The sequence below is a fragment of the Heterodontus francisci genome, chromosome 25 (genome assembly GCF_036365525.1).
Source record: "Heterodontus francisci isolate sHetFra1 chromosome 25, sHetFra1.hap1, whole genome shotgun sequence".
Taxonomy (NCBI): Eukaryota; Metazoa; Chordata; class Chondrichthyes; order Heterodontiformes; family Heterodontidae; genus Heterodontus; species Heterodontus francisci.
This window is the reverse complement of record NC_090395.1, coordinates 40182136-40204208: the sequence shown is the minus strand read 5'-3', so window position 1 is coordinate 40204208 and position 22073 is coordinate 40182136. Positions and strand designations below refer to the sequence as shown.

Here is a 22073-nt window from a genome sequence, read left to right as displayed (position 1 = left end):
TGGCCTTCATATGGGAAGGGGAGGAGTATATGGAAAGAAGGAAGGATGGAAAGAAGGGAAGAAGAATGGTTGCATATTTTGAATGAAAATGTTTAGCAAAAATATTCACTTTTTGTAAAAAAAAAAAATTTCTGCCAGGATAGTCGAGCTGCTGTTTCACAGCAATGCTATAACAGAGCAACAGCCATCATTACCTAAATCGATCATGATATGGGCCATGTCAATTTAAAGTTCTCTGAACTGTTCTGAACACTTGTTCCCATTGATTTTTTAAAAAATCTTCAGTCAATTGGAGTAATCTATATCTGTTTACAGATAGAATGCATAGCAGATTGACTCATTACTATATATGGAGGTAAACGAGCAATTACATTCAAGATGAAGCTAACACAAACCACAAAGCCATTGAAACTATACATATGTATACTTGTGCAGTAAAATAAATGTTTTAAATTACTTGCAGGCTTCTATAAAGATTCTAAACTTCAGAATGTCATGTTCAGATGATTTTTACCCAAGCATAAATTATTACTGAACATTCTTGGAAAAGATCATGATTTTATTCCTTCACTTCATTTTTGAAGTATATTCTTAGTGTACTTATTTAATATTATATACCATTTATGAAGTGGATAATGTCATTTCACCTCTGGGATTTGGTTTCAAAATCCAAACTATGCTATATTAAATTTCCTCTTCCTAGTGACCAAGAAATCTAAAATGTCTATTTTTAATTATTTGAATAGAGAACAAAAAACGTCCATGTCTCCCTTGCCCATGGTGAGAATTGATCATCCATGAACTGGCTTCTAAATATTCAAGATATTCAGATCTATTCCTGACCGACTGTCACATTGGTGTAACATTGGATACTTTTTTTTTCCAGGTATAATTCATGTCATATTCGGTCATTTTTAAAACAGTCACAATATAGAAAACACTAAGCCAGCATCAAAGTTTCAATATAAAATTAGACATATTGCAAGCCTGGCAATAAAAATACTTCTAAAATAATAAAGCAAAATCTGGTGTTAACAAAAGTACGCAGAATACCTCACACAGGTAGTCACTTAAGGACATTCTAGAAAGCAATTCAGAACAAAGTACAAAAAGGCTTTCAAAGTTAAGAGACTGCAAAGTTAAAATTAGCATGGATTGGAACACCACACTAATCAAGGATTCTCACTGGATACATACACCTCAACATTCTGCTTGCTTATTTTAAGTATCCTGAAATGGCTATTTGCTTAGTATAGTGCCTGAATATTTCCACAAACAAATAAATTTCACTGTAAAATTGATTTCTCTATATAGTGCATTATTTTCTGTCTATCAACACAAACATATCATAAAGCTGGTGACAGGACCCATCCTCATCACCAGTTTCTTGCTGATAATTTGGTCTTGCTGCTGTTATGACCAAGTGAGAAAAAAGTCTAGGGTTCCCTTTCAGCCTTCACCTGGTCTTACCATAACAGGTTTAACTTTAAACACACTGTTTTTAGCTCCCCCTTGGTGAATCCTTATTCACCGCTTTCCAATTATAAGGCAAAGAAACCAGCACAAACAGGTTTTCTTCGGTTTAAAGAAGAAAGATTGAATTTATTAAACTTAACCACTAATTCAGTTTGCGCCTATGGATACACGACAGGCCCTCACTAGCATGCATACGCGATGCACACATGCAAATAGAGACAGAAAAGAGAAGAAAAAATAAAGTGAAAAGTCTGCGGTAATATCTGAAGAGTTTTTGTTTCGGTTCTTCAAGCTCACTGTAGAGTCCTTGACTGTAGGTAGTTCTTGCTTTTTGTTGGGGCCCAGTGTTGTTCTTAAACCTTTGCTGTAGGAGACTATTCTCTCTTGGGGTTCATGTGTCTTCAGTGGATTCAGAGGCTTGTGAGAAGAGATGGGAGCTGACGGGAGCTATCTGCTCAGTCCAGGAGTAAACAGCCTTTCTCAGTCCAAACTCTCTGTGGCTGGTTCAAAAGACCCTGGAACAGCCAGTTAGTCATGTGACCAGCTGGTCTAACCAGTCCTGGATTGTATCACCTGAGCAGTCTCTGGAATGCTCCTCTTACACACAATACCTGGTGATCAAGGCCCATTGTGGGTTGAATGTGTCCTTTGTCCTTCCAAGCACTGTCTGTTAATATGCAAATGTCTTTTCCAGCCACGGCTAATCTCTTTAACAAGTCATTTCCTTGCTCCAGCAACAGTTTAAAATCGATGTTCGTGACAAAATTAGTATGCCTCATTCTTGACAGGTGGAGGCTTAGCATAACACCTGTCGAGAATGAGGCACATTAATTTTGAAACAGAATGAAATACGATTTTTAAAGACAGCATTTCATTAAAAGGGTCAGAGAAAATATAAGGTACAGAAAAAACATGCATTTCTCTCATTCATTCATAAATCCTAAAACTTATTAAAACTGCTCACCCCTGCATCCCAGTAAACAGGTGGTTTTTTGGGGGAAGTTTTTCTTCAGCTTGCCCATTTCCATGGCTGCTGAGAGTTTTTGAGATGGTTAAGTTTAATTAGCCCTAAGTTGGAATTTTTTTTTTCTCAGGAGAGTCAGTAGGTGGGAAGGTCTATCCTGAACTGTCTTTCAGTGCTTTGCTGGGTCATGCAAAGGCTTTTGACTTTGGGGGATGGGTGGTCCTCTTTGGTTTTGACTGTGACGGAGGATTCTTTGCTAATCTGCCCTTTGGCCTCTGGGACACTCCTGCCTGCAGGCATCGGTGCAGACTCTACTGCACTCCCCTGTGGCACTTCAACGAGGTGAGGCATCACCCTCACAGTTTCTCTGCCCCCTTGGGGTCTTTCTTTGTCACTGTAGGTTCCTGTAAATGCTGTTAGCAACTCTGCTGGGGTGCTTCCAGTGTCTGCACTTACATAGGATGATGTGCGGTCTAGCTTTTCACATTTTTCGGGGGTGGCTGACCGGACAGTAAGGGTTTTTATCCAGGATTCCTCCAGGACTACCTTTAATCTGCTCTCTGTCGCTTTTTCCCCCTTCTATGTCTAACCTTTTTCCAGCCTTGTGCCTGCCTGTCCCCTTTTGTTCTCAGCAGCGGCCCCTTACAGTTCACCAGCCCTCTGCTGGAGGATCCTCCCAACACCGGTACAGGACTTAGGGGTGCAAATTTCACTGTAGGCAGGGGTTTCCCCTCAACGTGGCACATGTGACAACTCCTGCAGTACTCCACCACATCTTTGTGGAGTTTTGGCCAGTCAAATTGCTGTCTTTTGCGGGCTTTGGTCTTTTGTGGGCTTTGGTCTTTTGTATACTGGCGTGTACAGCCACTGCAGTTAGGTCCTTTGTTGTTCCAAGCACTGTCTGTTAATATACAAATGTCTTCTCCAGCCATGGCTGATCTGTTTAACAAGTCATTTCCTCGCTCCAGCGACTGTTTAAAATCAATGTTCATGACAAAATTAATGTGCCTGATTCTTGGCAGGGCCTAGCATGACACTACGAGTAAACTTTACTAGTGCTCCATTCCAGTCATTTGTCAGCATTACCAGATTGATTATGAGGGGTGTTTGCAAAACTTCTAAATTGCCACATTTTTGATTACTTTGTTGCAAAATCCTCACATTTGTTAAAGGTGTGTTATCAAAATGAGACTTAGAACCAAGCTGTGAAAACCATACAATTGTTCAAAAATCGCAGCATTGTTCTGACATCAGAAGAGAACTCTGCACTACAATTAATCTATCATACACAGGGGCAGCTCAATACAGTCACTAAAATAAGTTCTGTTCTCTGGCATGCAGGCCTACAACACTCATGAAAATGTGAACATAAATCAGTGTGTGGGGGGAAAAATGGTAAAAGGATAATACAAGAATGTTCAGCAAGATGCAATTTTATTGTCTTTTAATGATACGTGAAAGTAGAGAACATCTAGATTTATAGGATGTTGTATTCCCACTGCAACTCTTAACTTCACAAAAAAACTGGAACTGAAAACTGCAGCTGGAAAGCGCATGATAGAGACTATGAGTGGGAATGCATGAGAGGACAAAGAGCAAGGCCAAGACCAGGAAAAATAACTTATTTTTCGGATGTAAAGCTGCCAGATTCATATTCAAAAGTCCACAAATCATTAAGAATCTGACACTAAAAATCCCCTATTATCTACCTTCTTGTAATCCTTTATGCTGCCTTCCTGTTCTAGTTTACTGAGGGATGACAGTCGATTCTCCCTGCGCGTGTACGAACTGGTTCGACTCAACAACCGGTCACTGTAACTGTCAGCTGATGAGGAATTTGATGATCCTGAATCCAACCTAAATGTAAAAGCCACAATTACATCCATGTTACAGACCAAAGCGCACAAAATGCAGCATATTAATACAGCTATAAATCAAATTAAGTAATGCAAAAGTTATAGCATTTCAGAACAGATAACTGTTGCCAAAAATACATTATAAAGTGTTGATACAACAACTTTTTAAATATAGCAGCTTTAATGTAATAAAATGTCCCAAGGTGCTTCACAGGACCAATATAAAATAAAATATGACAGTGAGCTACATAAAGAGATACTAGGTCAGATGACCAAAAGCTTGGTCAGAGAGGTATGTTTTAAGAAGTGTCTTAAAAGAAGGAAAGTGAGGTGGAGAGCCAGGGAAGGACGGAATTCTAAAGATTAGGGCTTAGGCAACTGAAGGCATGGCCGCCAATGGTGGAGCAATTAAAATCAGGAATGATCAAGAGGCTGGAATTAGAGGAGTGCAGGTATCTGAGGGCTGCGCGGTTAGAGGACATCACTGAGACAGGGAGGGCTGAGCGCATTGGAGGGATTTGAAAACAAGGTTGAGAATTTTAAAATCAAGACATTGCTTGACTGGAAGCCAACATAGGTCAGCAAGCTTTGGATGACCTCCATTTTACGGAGGGTAACATGTGGCAGGCCAGCCAAGACGGCATTGGAATATTTATCTAAAGGTAATAAAGGCATGAATGAGTGTTTCAGCAGATTAGCATAGGCAGGGGTGAAGTTATGGAGGTGGAAATAGACAGTCTTAGTGAAGCACTGATACGTGGTCAGAAGCTCACATCAGCATCCAATGAGTCACAAGTTTGCGAACAGTTTGGTTTAGTCTCAGGCAGTTGCCTAGGGAGAAGAATGGAGTTGGTAGACCGGCAACAAAGTTTGGAGTAATTGAAGGGAATTTCTGTTCATCCAGTGCTGGATGTCAGATACGCAGTCGGATAATTTAGCAACAGTGGAGGAGTCAAGGGAGATGGTGGTGAGGTAGAGTTGGGTATCATCAATGGACATGAGAAAACTAATGGTGCATTTTCAGATGATGTTGCTGAGAGACAGCATGCAACGAGAAATAGAAGGGGACCAAGGATAGATCCCTGGGGGACATCAGAAGTAACACTGTGGGAGTGGGAACAAAAGCCATTACAAGTAATATTCTGGCTATGATTAGATAGATAAGAATGGAATCAGGCGAAAGCAGTCCCCCCTCCACAGGTGGACAACAGTGGAAAAATGTATTGGAGGAGGATGGCGTGGTCAACCGTGTCAAAGACTGCAGACAGGCTGAGACTTGCGAGGAGGAAAAATTTACCTTTGTCACAGAAAAGTAGGATGTCATTTGTGACATTGATAAGAGCCGTTTCAAAACTGTGACTGTGCTGAAAGCTGACTGGAGGGAGTTAAACACGGAGTTACGGGAAAGATAGGCACGGATTTGGGAGGCGACAAGAAGTTCAAGGACTTGAGAGGAAAGGAAAGCTGGAGATGGGTGGTAGTTTGCAAGGATGGCAGGGTCTGGGGTTGGTTTTTTGAGGTGTGGGGTGAGACGGCAGATTTAAAGGAGAGAGGGACTGAACCTGAGAAGAGTGAATCGTTTAATGTCAGCTAACATGGGATCAGGAAGGGAAGTTGGATGGTCAACAGTTTCATGGGAATAGGGTCGAGGGAGCAGGAGATGGGTCGCATGGACAAGATAAGCTCGGAGAGGGTATGAGGGGAGTTAGGAGAGGAACTAGAAAAAGATGCAACTTCAGAGTTAGGGATGGGGGATGGGGGTGGGGGGGGAGAGAAGAAAAGAGCTTTAGAGGAAGACTGGCCTGGTGGGCTAGTGGAAGGGAGGGACGCGGCAGAGGCAGCTGATCGAATGGTCTTGATCTTAGTGATGAAGAAGTCCATGAGCTCCTTGCATTTTTTGTTGGAGGTGAGGGTAGAGGAGGCAGCCAACAGAGGTTTAAGACGACAGTGTGCAGTAGAGAAAAGAAGCTGGAGGTTATCTTTGCATTCCAGGATGACCCTGGAAAACGAGAGCAAGACCCTACAGTGCTTTATGTGGTCTAGCTAGGTCTAGCAGTGAATGGCTGAGCCAGTTATTGTATATACAATGAATGAGACTATTATTCAAGGAACTCTTCTTGTGATAAACTAAATGTTTATCAGATCTATACAAAAGTTTATGCAAGCTAACAAATGCAGAATTACTGATCCTACAGGACAACATATAGCTAGTCCCAAACTACTTAATGTTAAGGCACTCCATGCAATCTGCGGTGCTTTCCATCTAACTTATGGTAAGACGGTCATATTGAAAGCAATACATGAAAATCTGGTTGGTTCATGTTTCTAGACATGAAGGTCTGAATCTGGTTAAATATGTTACCAACATACCATGTTGATCATTTTCAATGAGCTATAAAGATACTGTGACCAACTGTAGCAATTTGTTATTTCTTCAACTAAACAAAATTACAATTTTTTCATAGATGCCAAGTTATTATGGTCAACAAATATTCCTTTAATTAAATAAATAAATTAGTCCATATAGCACAGTAATAGTTGATGACTAAACAAAATATACACGAAGCCATTTTATTTACTGACAGCAACAGATGCAATACTTGCACAATATGGCAAAGTTCTTACCTGCTGAGTCGCTCATGCTGAAAAAGCAAAAAAAAAAACAAGCATTTAGGATACTGTTGAGCATTTATAAACAGATTACTGAGGAATCAGGTCTAGTATTACTGGGGTGTAATTAAATGCACATTACTGTGTGAGAGAACAAGCCCACAAGCCGTGTGGGTTAAAATGTGTATCTACCCCAGGAGAAAGGGTATCTTTCATTTATGAGCTACACTGCCAAGGTGGATCTTTTGGCCAATAAGGAGCTGCCTAGATGATGTGCCTGATGAATCTATGTTTAGAAGCTTGCCAGTGAGTTGAACTAGAAACACATCCTTGCCTTCTTTGGGAATGGAATCACAGCTTGAAACAAATTTTAAACTTTTTTCCACTTGGACCAGGAGGCATGACAATGTCAGCTCGCCATTTGTAGCCAGCCAGCCAGAGAAGAAATTGGATAAGTCATCAGCGCTGATCTTTTCAGGCCATGGGACTAAACATAGCAGCTCTCCACGGGCTACTTCTGTATCAAACACAAAATACATCCTCTTTGCCAGGTGACAGAAATATAAAGCTGAAGCCATCTTACAGCAAATGCACTGGTCTTCTTTCCCCTTTCCTCAAGGGCTATAAAGTTCACATCAGTTTCAGTTGCTTGTCAAATTCTGATCATGAGTTTGTTTAATGCTAGTTCTGTTTTTTTAAAAAGCTTTAAATAAAAATTACAAACTCCTTCACTTGGCTCATCGAATAACTAAGCCACACAGACCATGAGAGCGCTAAATTAGTTGGTTGGAATTTCAGTAGGGCCAGCACAATGCAAATTCATGGGCTAGAGGGGAAAATGAGAGATGTCCAGTCAATCACAATTGTAAAAACCCAGCTGAAAATATACGTGCGCAGAGAGATCAGGCCGAGCTATGGTGCTCTCTGCAGTCAAAGTTCTCATATGAATAATGGTCACATTGAACAGCACCTCAAAGATCATGAAGACAAAATCTGGCATGAAAAGAACTCAGTTATCTTTATTCTCCAATCCATTCCGCTTTTATACAAGGATTACTCACCGAGAGCTACAAAACATTGGTTCCTATGTGACTGGCTACCAGAAAGTCAATGTATACCAGGATCAGGCATGCACTGTTACAATGGGGGCTTCCACTAAAATATCTGACAATAAACTGAGAAGAGCCATGACATCTGTAACTACTGAAGTCAAATGGCAAAAAGCACTTTAAGTTTGAACTTGCTACTGATCTCTCTGGTGCAAAGTTAGAATTTACAACAAAAGGCAATCAAAAACCAGTTCACTAAAATACAATCTAAGAAAAGATAGATTCTACAGCAGTTTTTACAATTACTGAATGTAAAAAAATTATACCAATATATCCATCCAAAACTGAATTTCAGGAGACTAAGTAGATGATTAAAGCTAAAATTTCTAGCAATAATAAACATCATGTTCTTCAGTGGTAGCTACTGCACTTCAAAGAAATTCATCATATGCTAAGTGGTTTGAGATATGTGAAAGACATGATAAAATGACAAATGCATGACAGAGCATCATAAATGTCTGCAATTATTTTAAAAATATTTTAAAAGGGCCAAAAACGTTGCTCTCAAGATAATCAGTTTACAAGAGGTAGATCAAGATTAAAGAAAGTGCAGGTTAATTATCAGGTATTTTGAACTGCCTTATCCCTAATATAGACGTCCTTAAAAGATCTCTCACATGAACATAATTTAAGTTTCAAATGTAGATTACTTGCTCTAAGGATGTTTACAATTGATACTATGTGCCACTATTTATTAGACATCGACTATTGGAAAACATTACATATTCTCAATTATGTAAGACCAATTATCGACTTGAATTTTGTGAACTGGTATTCCCTGATGTATACCTCTACTGAATAGTCTGTTTCAAACTCCATTGAGATAAGGCATTTCTTCCACAAGTTTTACAACAGCCACTAGCAAAGGAAAGCACCAAAGACAGTCTACAATTTCTTGTAAGAAGTCACACCAATCACAGTATTCTCTCCTTAAAATCTGTTTCCTGTTTTTAACAAAGGTTTATTCACATCAGTAAATGCAGACACAGCCAAATAAACAGGATTTAAAGGATTGGCTTCAGTAATCCTGCAATGTTGCTTCAATGGGAGCATGTTTGCACTGGGAACTTCATGTTCCATTTGCAGTTGAAAGGTTAGAAATAACTTTTTTTTTTAATATACTTAAACTTTGTTCAACAGTGCCATTTAAATAGAAACAGTTCTTCGAAGATAATCATCACAATTGCCATTAAGAGACATACTCTCTATGATTTTAACACTAATTCCATTTCCTGAAATTTGCTTCCAAACAATGCACCTCCCCAAGGAAATTGCACCATAGAAATAGGAATACATCACCACTTATAATGCTAGCACAATTCAAAACAGCACCAGATTACAATGAGTCAGAAAGTTACAGCTTTCCAACATGTTGGAACCAACTGTATACTAAATGGATGTGCTGGCTCAATCTGAACGCCTATTGCGTCCAAAAAAATAAGTTTGAGGTCAGTGACAGGAGCAGGGGCGGTGAGGGGTGGGTTAAGAGTAACAAACAGAGAAGAGTAAATAAACTTCAATACACAAATTCCAAAATATAAAAGTGATATTGTTGTGGTGTGCAGCATACCCAATGATTTTGGTACAGAGGTCAAAAAAAATTCTAGTTGTGTTCTCAGTAACAGATTGTCACTGCTTTCTTCTCTTACTTCTTTCTTTAGACCTTCAGAGTCAAGGCAAGTGACTATTCTTTGAAAAGCAATTTACAGGAACAGGCCATTCAGCCTAACCGGTTCATGTCGGTGCTTATACTTCCCAGGAGCCTCCTCCCACCCCTCTTCATTTAACCCCATCAACATATCCTTCTATTCCTTTCTCCCTGATATGCTTAGAGCTTTTAAAAAAAATTTCATTTGGGGGATGTGGGGAATCGCTGGCTAGGCCAGTATTTATTGCCCATCAGAAGGTCGTGGTGAGCTGCCTTCTTTGGATGTAGATACACCAACAGTGCTGTTGGGAAGGGAGTTCCAGGAATGGCGATATAGTTCCAAGTCAGGGTGGTGTGTGGCTTGGAGGGGAACTTGCACGTGGTGGCCATGCATCTGCTGCCCTTGTCTTTTTAGGTGACAGAGGTCATGGTTTAGAAAGTGCTTTTTTTAGATTAGAGATACAGCACTGAAACAGGCCCTTCGGCCCACCGAGTCTGTGCCGAACATCAACCACCCATTTATACTAACCCTACGCTAATCCCATATTCCTACCAAACATCCCCACCTGTCCCAATATTTCCCTACCACCTACCTACACTAGTGACAATTTATAATGGCCAATTTACCTATCAACCTGCAAGTCTTTTGGCTTGTGGGAGGAAACCGGAGCACCCGGAGAAAACCCACGCAGACACAGGGAGAACTTGCAAACTCCACACAGGCAGTACCTGGAATCGAACCCGGGTCCCTGGAGCTGTGAGGCTGCGGTGCTAACCACTGCGCCACTGTCCAAGGAGTCTCGAGTTGCTGCAGTGCATCTTGTAGATGGTACACACTGCTGCCACTATGCGCCGGTGGTCAAGGAAGTGAATGTTGAAGGTGGTGGACAGGGTGCAATCAAGCAGGCTGCTTTGTCCTGGATGGTGTTGAGCTTCTTGAGTGCTATTGGAGTTGCACCCATCCAGGCAAGTGGAAAGTATTTCATCACATTCCTGACTTGTGCAATGTAGATGGTGGACATGCATTGGGGAGACAGGGAGGTGAGTTACTTGTCGCAGAATTCACAGCCTCTGGCCTGGTCTAGTAGCCATAGTATTTATGTGGCTAGTCGGGTTCAGTTTCTGATCAATGGTGACCCCTAGGGTGTTGATAGTGGGGGACTCAGTGATAGTAATACCATTGAAGTCTAGGGGAGATGGTTAGATTCTCTCTTGTTTGAGATGATCATCGCCTGGCACGTGCGTGGCAAGAATGTTACTTGCCACTTACCAGCCCAAGCCTGAATGTTGTCCAGGTCCTACTGCACATGGACATGAGCTGCTTCAGTATGGGAGTGGTGGTGAATGGTGCTGAACATTGTGCAACCATCAACGAACATCCCCATTTCTGCCTTTATGATGGAGGGAAGGTCATCGATGAAGCAGCTGAAGATGGTTGGCCTAGGACACTAACCTGAGGAACTCCAGCAGTAACGTCCAGGGACTGAGATGATTGACCCCCAACAACCACAACCATCTTCTTTTGTGCTAGATACAACTCTAACCAGCGGAGAGTTTTCCCCAATTCCCACTGACTCCAGTTTTGCTCAGAATCCTTGATGCCATACTCTGTCAAATGCTGCCTTGATGGAAAGGCAGTCATCATCTCTGGAGTTCAGCTCTTTTATCCAGGTTTGGACCAAGACTGTAATGAGGCCAGGAGCTGAGTGGCCCTGGCAGAACTCAAATTGAGCGTCTGTGTGCAGGTTATTGTTGTGCAAGTGCTGCTTGATAGCACTGTTGACAACCCCTTGCTGACGATAGGGAGTAGAGTGATAGGGCGGTAATTGGCTGGGTTGGATTTGTCCTGTTTCTTGTGCACAGGACATACTTGGGCAATTTTCCACATTGCTGGGTTGATGCCAGTGTTGTAGCTGTACTGGAACAGCTTGGCTAGGGGCACGGCTAGTTCTGGAGCAAAAGTCTTCAGTACTATTGCCGAAATGTTGTCAGGGCCTGTAGCCTTTCAGTATTCAGTGCCTTCAGCCGTTTCTTGATATCATGTGAAGTGATTCGGATTGGCTGAAGACTGGCATCTGTGATGCTGGGAACCTCAGGAGGAGGCAGAGATGGATCATCCATTCAGCACTGCTGGCTGAACATGGATGCAAATGCTTCAGCCTTGTCTTTTTGCACTGAAGTGCTGGGCTCCCCCATCATTGAGGATGGAGATATTTGTGGAGCCACCTCCTCCTGTCAGCTGTTTAATTATCCACCATCACTCACAACTGGATGTGGCAGGACGATAGAGCTTCGATCTGATCCGTTGGTTATGGGATCGCTTAGCTCCATCACATGCTGTTTCTGCTGTCTGGGTGTTAAGTCGTCCTGGTTTGTAGTTTCACCAGGCTAACACCTCATTTTCAGATATGGCTGGTGCTGCTTCTGGCGTGCCCTCCTGCATTCTTCATTGAACCAGCGTTAGTCCCCTGGCTCGATGGTAATGGGAGAGCGGGGGATATGCCAGGCCATGAGGTTACAGTTTGTGGTTGAATACAATTCTGCAGCTGCTGATGGCCCACAGCGCCTCATGGATGCCCAGTTTTGAGTTGCTAGGTCGATTAGAAATCTATCCCATTTAGCACGGTGGTAGTGCCACACAACACGATGGTGGGTAGCATAAGAATATAAGAAATAGGAGGAGTAGGCCATTCAGCCCCTCAAGCTTGCCTTGCCATTCAATAAGATCATAGCTGATCTGTCCCAGGCCTCAACTCTTTCGGGCCTGCTCCGCATAACCCTCGACTCCGTGATTTCAAAAATCTATCTACCTCCTCCTTAAACACATTTAGTGACTTAGCCTCCACAACTCTGAGGTAGAGAATTCCAGAGGTTCACCACCCTGAGAAGAAATTCCTTCGCATCTCAGTTTTAAATGTGTGCCCCCTTATTCTGTAACTATGTCCCCTAATTCGAGATACCCCCACCAGTGGAAACATATTCTCAACATCTACCCTGTCAAGCCCCCTTAGAATCTTATATGTTTTCATAAGATCATCTCTCATTCTTCTAAACTCCAATGAATAAAGGCCTAACCTGTTTAGTCGTTCTTGATAAGACAACCCCTTTATCCCAGGAATCAGCCTTGTGAACGTTTTCTGAACTGCCTCCAATGCTAGTATATCCTTCCTTAAATACGGGGACCAAAACAGTATGTAGTACTCTAGGTGTGGCCTCACCAACACCCTGTACAGTTGTAACAAGACTTCACTATTTTTAAACTGCAACCCCCTTGCAATAAAGGACAAAATTCCATTTGTCTTCCTAATTACTTGCTACACCTGCATGCTAACTTTGTGTTTCATGTACAAGAGCACCCAGATCCCTCTGTGCTGCAGTATTTTGTAGTCTTTCTCCATCTAAATAATAATCTGCCTTTTTATTCTTCCTACCAAAATGGATGACCTCACAGTTTCCCACACTGAACTCCATCTACCAAGTTTTTGCCCACTCACTTAACCTATCTATATCCCTTTGCAGATTCTTTGTGTCCTCATCACAACATGCCTTCCCACCTATTTTTGTATCAGCAAATTTGGATACACTACACTCTGTCCCTTCCTCGAAGTCATTAATATAGATAGTAAACAGTTGAGGCCCTAGGACCGATCCTTGTGGCACACCACTAGTTACGTCTTTCCAACCTGAAAAAGACCCATTAATCCCGACTCTCTGCCTCCTGCGTGTAGTCAATCCTCAATCCATACCAACACATTACCCCCAATACCTTGAGCTCTTATTTTGTGCAATAACCTTTTATGTGGAACCGTAGCGAAAGCCTTCTGAATATCCAAATACACTACATCTACCAGTTCCCCTTTATCCACTCTGCTTTTTATATCCTCAAAGAACTCTAACAAATTTGTCAAACATGGTTTCCCTTTCATAAAACCATGTTGATTCTGTTTGATTGCATTATGTTTTTCTAATTGTCCTGCTATTTCTTCCTTAATAATGGAATCTAGCATTTTCCCAATGACAGATGTTAATCTAACTGGTCTATAGTTTCCTGCTTTCTGTCTCCCTCCTTTCTTGAACATCCTCAGTGTGAAGACGGGACTTCGTCTTTACAAGGACTGTGCGGTGGTCACTCCTACCAATACTGTCATGAATAGGTGCACCTACGACAGGTAGATTGGTGAGGATGAGGTCAAGTAGGTTTTTCCCTCTTGTTAGTTCCCTCACCACCTGTCACAGACCCAATCAACCAGCTATATCCTTTAGGACTTGGCCATCTTGGTCAGTAGTGGTGCTACCAAGCCACTCTTGGTGATGAACATTTAAGCCCCCCACCCAGAGTACATTTAGTGCCCTTGCTACTTTCAGTGCCTCTTGCAATTGGCGTTCAACATGGAGAAGCAATGATTCATCAGCCGACAGGGATGGGAGATGGTAATTGGTAATGAGCAGATTTCCTTGCCCATCTTTGACCTGATGCCATGAGACATCACGGGGTCCAGAGTCAATGTTGAGGATTCTCAGGGAAACTTGCTCCCGACTGTATACCACTGTGCCGCCACCTCTAATGGGTCTGCCCTGCTGGTGGGACAGGGATGGTGATGGTGTCTGGGACATTGTCTGCAAGGTACGATTCCTTGAGTATGACTATGTGAGGCTGTTCCTTGACTAGTCTGTGGGACAGTTCTAATTTTGGCACAAGCCCCCAGATGTTAGTTGGAGGACTTTGCAGGGTCCATAAGGCCAGGTGGTCTGTCCAGTTTCATTCCTTTTCTTATACTTTGTAGTGGTTTGGTACAACTGAGTGGCTTGCTAGGCTATTTCAGAAGGCATTAAAGAGTCAACCACATTGTTGTGGGTCTGCAGTCGCATGTAGGCCAGACCAAGGAAGGAACGGCAGATTTCCTTCCCTAAAGAACATTAGCGAACCAGATGGGTTTTTACAGCAATTTATTAATTGAATTCAAATTTCACCACCTGCCATGGTGGGATTCCAAAAATTTCCCCAGAGCATTAGCCTGGGGCTTTGGGTTACTAGTCTAGTGACATTACCACTACACCGTTGCCTCCCCCTGGAATGCATCTGTTTGAGTAAAGGAAGAGAAAGTGATTTTTTGGAAAGTAAGAAATAGCATCTGAAGTTCATACCCAGATAAAGAAAAAAATAATTGGGTGGGGATGGGTGTGGAGTGCCTGGGTAACTGTTTTTGGCAAAAAAGGGTGGAAAAATTAGGCCCAAATCAGAAAAAGGAAAAAAACTTTTAAAAAATGGATTAAAATTCTGCATGGAACAATGATACTGAGCTTTACTATTTCTGTAGCTATTTAAAGTCAGTTAAGCTTCAGAGAGGGGAGTGGTCATTTGCAATTTTATTTTTACAAACTAACAAAATCTTACTGATTTACTAATTTTTTGGGTCATTTCAGATATTAAAAACAGTCCCACTGTTGTTCATATTTTTCACATTAAAAATTGAAATACAATACTAAACTATAATGCACCAAAAGTGCCATAATTTTATTTAACCCACTATTAAAAAGCTACACATTTGAAGACTCTGGTGCAAACTCGGATCAAAAATTGTTTTCTTTTTAAATGTATCTTTTGCCTGACTACAGCACTGTAGGTGAAAAAAGGTCAACAGCATTTGTAAACGTAAGTACGTGGCTCATACATATATACCTGGCTTCAGTAATTTTTTTTTATATCAAAGCATTTAAATAGAAGAACAAGATGCATCAAAGAAAATTCATCTAGCTCAATCCTTTAGCACATATGGCTGTTCAATCAATTAGAAAAACTAGTGACTTGTGGGAGGTAACATTAATTACGTATGGTTAATCAGGTAAGAATGGAGGTCCCACAGTGTAAGCAGGTTTTGTTTTGATTACAGCGGATATGCAGTTTGGAGGTTCGAGACAAGCCAATGTGCAGAACAAGAGCAGACCAAAGTTTTCAATGACAAATATCAGTTCATTGGTACAGTTGAGCTATATCTTAAATGAGGTAAATTAATTCATAGTCGTAATATCAACAGATGGGTACAAGCAACTTGCATAGATGATGTAATAATCTAACTTAGTCATAAGTGCCATTCTGGCATAGATGGAGGCCATTCAGCCCATTGAATCCATGCTGGCTCTCCACAGAGCAATCCAGTCAGTCCCGCTCCTCCGCTTGATCCCCCTAGCCCTGCAGGTTTTTTTTCCTTCAAGCGCCCATCCAATTTCCTTTTGAAATTATTGTCGCCGCTTCCACCACCCTTGTGGGCAGCAAGTTCCAGCTATTACCACTCGTGGCATAAAAAAGTTTTTCCTCACATTCCACTTGAATTTTTTGCCCAAAACCTTTAATCTGTGCCCCTCATCCTTATACGATCAGTTAATGGGAACAGCTTTTCCTTGTCTAACTTATCTAAGCCTGTCATAATCTTGTACACCTCAATCAAATCTCCGCTCAATCTCCTTTGCTTCAGGAAGAAGAAATCCAGCTTCAAAGACTAGATCAACTTTTAATTAAAAGTAGAAATTAAAAGTGCTTTTTTTAACCTTTGTGGTTTATTGCCTCATATCTAATAACTTGTAAAACAATCTTCCCAAATATTCCAATAGTCAGATCCAAGAACCTGACGCACTGCATCATCTCATATTGTCTTCAGAACCTGCTGGGACGTCAGACTTCTATGAAATGGACCTTTGCCAATCCTCATTTCACCACATGACCATCCATACATAGATGCATAATGTTGCTGATTGAAGTGGTACTCACATCTTTTGTCTTGACTGGATTTCTTTGTCCAGCATTATGCAAAATACATTTCAGATACGGAAATGTGGATAGGTCTTTAGTGCTCAACAGAAGCATCCAGAAGAGCAGGCAGGAAAATTCAGAAATATATTGCCAAATGTATAGCATTTGATATTTCAGACTGAAATACTGGAAATCATCAAAGGCAATTTTCACTTAGAAAAATGTATACTGCCAAATAGTTTACCAGACACCAGCCTTGAGGTTGAATTTGAAAAGGCATTTTTGGGATCAATGCATTTTCAATTTATTTTGATTGTTGTCATCCTTTTCAATATTCCAAACGGCAACTTGAGTAACAATTAGAAACAATACCCTTGGAGTAGGTTTGTCTAATTGACCTTGGAGGGGCAGGGGAATAAAAATTATGCTCACAATAGCTGGCATCTTTCGAAGCCGAAAGCCAACTTATCCTTAGGTGCCAGCATGTAGCATGATTGCCTTCTAGTCAGAAAATCTTAAGTTGAAGCTCAACTCAGGATTTGGGCATATAATTTAGGCTGACACTTCAGTATAGTGCTGAGGAACTCCTACAATGTCACAGGTCCTGTTTTTCAGATGAAATGTTAAACTGAGGCCCTGCCTGATTATTCAACTGAACCTTAAAGATCTTGTGGCATTATACAAAAAAGAGCAAGGGGTTTCTCCTGGTGCCCTGCCCAACATTGCTTCCTTAACAAAATGAACAAATACTGTTGTTCGAGGGATTTTGTTATGTGAAAACTGGCTCCTCTGTTTGCCTACATAAAATAGTATTGATTATGCTTCAAAAGTAACTTCTTGTTTTGACATATTTTGGAATGTTCTGAGGATATGATGAGGTACTTTTCAAACGCATATATTTCAAACTGTCTTCCAGTAAGAGTTAAAATTGATGTTACATTTGTGAGGGGATATTTCGAGGATATTTAACAGAGCACATACTTGCACAAAATTCTCTCATTTATGGCAATTTTAAGGACTGAAAATTTAATCCAAGTAGGTTCTATATTTAGACAAAGCTTTTGGTCTAATTATAAATGAAGCCATATCCTTTTTTCATAAATTTAGATCTGCAAGACATTTTTAAAAATACCAGTTAATTCAGTCTGTACCTCATTTTCCTCATGTAACAAGCAGAAAATTTCTTTGGTAAATAAAAGCAGAATATCAATTTTCAACAAAACAAAAATCTTCTCCAATATTTCCATCATAACCTCCTTTTCCTGACCTTCCCCACACTGCTTCCCGGCCTCAAGTAGCATTTTCACTCTCACTATCATTCGTGATTGAAAGGTTAGAACAGTCTAGCCAAATGCATCTATAAATAGCCAATACTGCTACTTGGCAATACTGTTGTGAGACAAGCTTCAAACGCATTAGGAAGGCACATCCCTCTGTTTGGACAATCTTCCTATTCTTTCGCAACTGAGCCAGCTGAAAACAGATGCAACTTGTTCTCCAGAGTAGTCCTGCTTGCAAAGACCCATCAAAACAACAATTCAGAACCATTTACCCTAGTTTGGAGACCAACATAGTATCCTTATATCTGTACAAATAGACTGGATTAACAACAGCATAATTTTGAAGTGTGGTGTAGATAGCTGACAAAAAGTGTGCTTATTTTGGTGGGGAGAAGAAATTAGAAGAAACTGAGGGCGCATGCTTTAACAGAAAGATCTTAAAATTGTCAGTCATATACGGCACAGGAGGTGGTGCTGGCTCTCTGCGGAGCAATCCTGTCAGTCCCACTCCCCCGCTCGATTCTCTTAGCCCTGCAAGTTTATTTCCTTCAAGTGCCCATCCAATTTCCTATAGAAATCATTGATTGCCTTCACTTCCACCACCCTTGTGGGCAGCGGGTTCCAGGTCATTAAAACAAAAAGTAAAAAAAAAAAATTGTTCCTCACATTCCGTAGCAACATAGGAGCAGAAGTAGGCCATTTGGCCCCTCAAGCGTGCTCTGCCATTCAACTATTTTTATTCAGTTGTGGGATGTGGGCATTTCTGGCTAGGCCAGCATTTATTGTCCATCCCTAATTACCCTTGAACTGAGTGGCATGCTAGGCCATTGCTGCGGGTCTGGGGTCACATGTAGGCCAGACCTGGTAAGGACTGCAGATTTCCTTCCCTAAAGGACATTAATGAACCAGATGAGTTTTTCCAACAATCGACAATGGTTTCATGCTCACCAATAGTCATCATGGTCACACGCTTTTTTATTCTAGATTTATTAATTGAATTCAAATTTCACCATCTGCCGTGGTGGGATTCAAACTCATATCCCCAGAGCACTAGACTGGGCCTCTGGATTACTAATCCAGTGGCATTACCACTACGCCACCGCCTTCCCTTATGGCTGATCTTCTACCTGAATGCTACTTTCCTGTACTATCCCCATATCCCTTGATACCTTTAATATCTAATTCCCCCTGCACTTTTTGCCCAAAACCTTCATAATCAACTTTCAGTTAAAACGTTTTTCCTTGTCTAACTTATTTAAGCCTGTCATAATCTTGTACCCCTCTATCAAATCTCCCCTCAATCCCCTTTGCTCCAGGGAGAAGAACCCCAGTTTTTTCAAACTAACCTCGTAAGTACAACCCCACCCCTGGAACCATTCTGGTAAATCTCCTCTGCACCCTCTCAAGGGCCCTCACATCCCTCCAGAAATGTGGTAACCCAAACTGGATACAATATGCTGGTTAGGGCCTAACCGGACCTTTATAAAGGTCCAGAATAACTTCCTGCTTTTGTAGTCTATGCCTCTATTTACAAAGACCAAGATCCCATATGCCTTGCTAACCACATTCTCAAAATATCCTGCCACCTTTGAAGATCGTATGCATCTCCATGTCTCTGTATTCCTGCATACTCTTCAGAACTGCACCATTAAGTCTGTATTGCCTCACCTTCTGCCAAAATGCGTCACCTCACACTTGCCTGTATTAAATTCCATCTGCCACTTGTCTGCCCATTCTGCTAGCCTATGTCCTGTTGCACAGTTCGTATCATCCTCACTGTTTGCCACACCTGCAAGTTTAGTATCATTAGCAAATTTTGAAATTCTAACTCTATATTCCAAGGTACAAATCATTTATGCATATAGCAAAAAAAAAAGCAATGGCCATAGCACTGATCCTTTGTGAACACCACTGTATCATCCTCCAGTCTGAAAAACAACCATTTACCAGGACTTGCTGTTTTCTGCCCTTAAGCCAAATAGGTTTTGTCCAATTTCACACTGACCCTCCCATTCCATAATTCGCAATGTTGTTAACCAGCCTTTTATGTGGCACCTTATCAAATGCTTTCTTAAAACCCATATAGACAATATCCACTGCATTCCCTTCATCAACCTTCTATTACCTCATCAAAAAATTGTTAAATTAGTTAAGCATGATCTGCCTTTTACAAATCTGTGCTTGCTGTCCTTAATAAATTCAAACCTCTCCCGAGTGCCTGCTGATTTTTCCCTTGATAATTGTTTAGAAAACCTTACCCACCACTAATGTTAAACTAACTGACCTTTAGTTGTTAGGACGGTCCTTGCACCCTTTCTTTAATAAGGGTGTCTTTGGGGTGACCATCTTCTGTAAAAGTACAAGCCAGGAAACTCACCTGCTCCCTAAAACTCCACAGTGACTCCAGCTGCCCCTTAAGCTCAGAAATCCTGAGCTCGAGCTGAAGCAGCTGGAGACATTTCCTACACACGTGATCGCCCGAGACACATGAAGTGTCCTGAAGTTCCCACATGGTGTGGGAATTGCAAGCAATATGTCGCAGCTGCCCATCCATGATCTAGAAAAAACCCCTCTATTCCTTCTTTTAGAATCTGGTTGGTACTTTGTTTAAACTACTAATCTTAATTAATGCCTCCAGAGGCGCTCTGTGCGACAACTCACTTTCTGTTATACTCATCCCGATTGAGGTTATTAATTTCCTGGTCCCTAATTTGAAAGAATGCCCTAGGTTAGAGACAAGAGAGAAATACTCACCAACCACTGTATAATATTTGCGTATGAATGCTTAATACTTTTGTATGAAACTCTTTTGACCTGATATTTCAACAAAGGCAAAATCCATTTTCATGCAAAAAGAATTTCATGCAATACTGCACAGCACTATTTCATGTTCAGTTGCAATCAGTTTTAAAACAGCCTTTGTACTTGCCCTTTGTCAACATGCAAAAATGCTGCATTACTCAAAATAGCAAGTGGGCCCATTGTTCATTCATCTCTGTTGCTCCAACTAGTACTGTACACATTATTGATGCTGGTCGCCTACTTAAGCACAGTAACTGAACTGTATAAAATTTAAAACTAACAGTCAACTAGCCACTGGAAAATGGCTTCCTAAAGTCTGATGCTGGTTTTCCCTTAGACCATGATGGTCTTCCAATGCCAAGGGGAATACTGACCAGGTGATTAGGGTAACCAAAGCAATCCAAACTCACACTGTTTCCTTACACCTTTAAAATAACACCTCTTAGCTCATCTGAAGGGCATATCTCTGCCCTTTATGTCAAATTCTGAGTGGTATAGAAGGGAAAGAAATGTAAGCAACAGTGAAAAAGGGCACAACCAATGTCCCCATAGATATCACCCTTTTATAACAGATTTTTGTTGAGCCTTGGAAGAGGGAAAAGATACGGTTTGCAACAACCTTTTCCACTACCTCCATTGTTTTTAGAAATGGATGTGTTTATTATAAATGGTTACTGGAAAGAAATGTAATTCTAGCAATTATTTTAAAAAGTCCTTTCTATTGTGTCATAAAAAATTTCTAACTGTTTTACTGGACACTTTTCAACTTCCAGAAGTAGTGCTTTAACAATCCTAATTCAGCTAGTGACAGCTGACCCTGCATTCGATCTTCTGTACACAAGGAACTAAGCTCCAGGTTTCAGAACAGAGCAGTACAAAAACATTTTGTTACTTTCCTCTTTCATTTTTGTCCAGCATCAGCACATGATTATGATCAATGAATAGGACCATCACATATGCATTATTTTCGATGTAAAATCGTCTTTATGGTATGTCTTGCAGAAATACAGTATTTTTCAGTCATATAAAGGATCAACTTGAAGTCTCACTTGTGATTGCAACCTACAGCATTAAAGCGAACGCCAAGGTCAAAGCTGGTTTTTTAAATAAAAACTGCTACACATTAAGTTGATCGTAATTTTTAAACTGTTTAATTTCTGACTACCTGCACTTTACTGGTTGACTAAATAATAGAAACCTGATGATTCTAAGTGCGAGTTATATTTACCAAACAGACTATAGAGGATAAACCAACAGCACCAATGTCAAAAATTCTACATAAAACCCAAACCACATACACTGGAGTTTTCATTTAAAGGATGTTAGTTAGACATTTGTAGAACTGCTGAGCATTAGTTTTTGTGATTTGACAAAATCTGAACGCCTCGAGCTTAATTAATCGCATATATCCACAGATCAATGTTTAAACATACTGAAATTAAAACTAAGAATTCTACCAATAAACAGCAAAAAAACGTAAAAGGGAGAAGCGAGCGTGCGGGCGGGGGGCGAGGCAAAGGAGCACACGTGCATGAGGGAGGGGGGGGGGGAAAAGGAGAGAGAGGGGAGAGGAGGGGGGA

The 22073-nt window shown here is 41.0% G+C and overlaps 1 protein-coding gene across 3 annotated transcripts in view; it reads right to left on the bottom strand.

The window, feature by feature from the left end:
• Positions 1-22073, bottom strand: part of LOC137383839 (protein phosphatase 1 regulatory subunit 12A-like) — a 333936-nt gene that overhangs the window by 29556 nt on the left and 282307 nt on the right. For all 3 annotated transcript variants that reach the window (XM_068057118.1, XM_068057119.1, XM_068057122.1), the window contains 2 exons: positions 6922-6938; positions 4150-4297 (listed from right to left, as the gene is read on the bottom strand). In XM_068057118.1, the coding sequence (XP_067913219.1) occupies positions 4150-4297; positions 6922-6938 (165 nt within the window). The remainder of the gene's footprint in view (positions 1-4149; positions 4298-6921; positions 6939-22073) is intronic.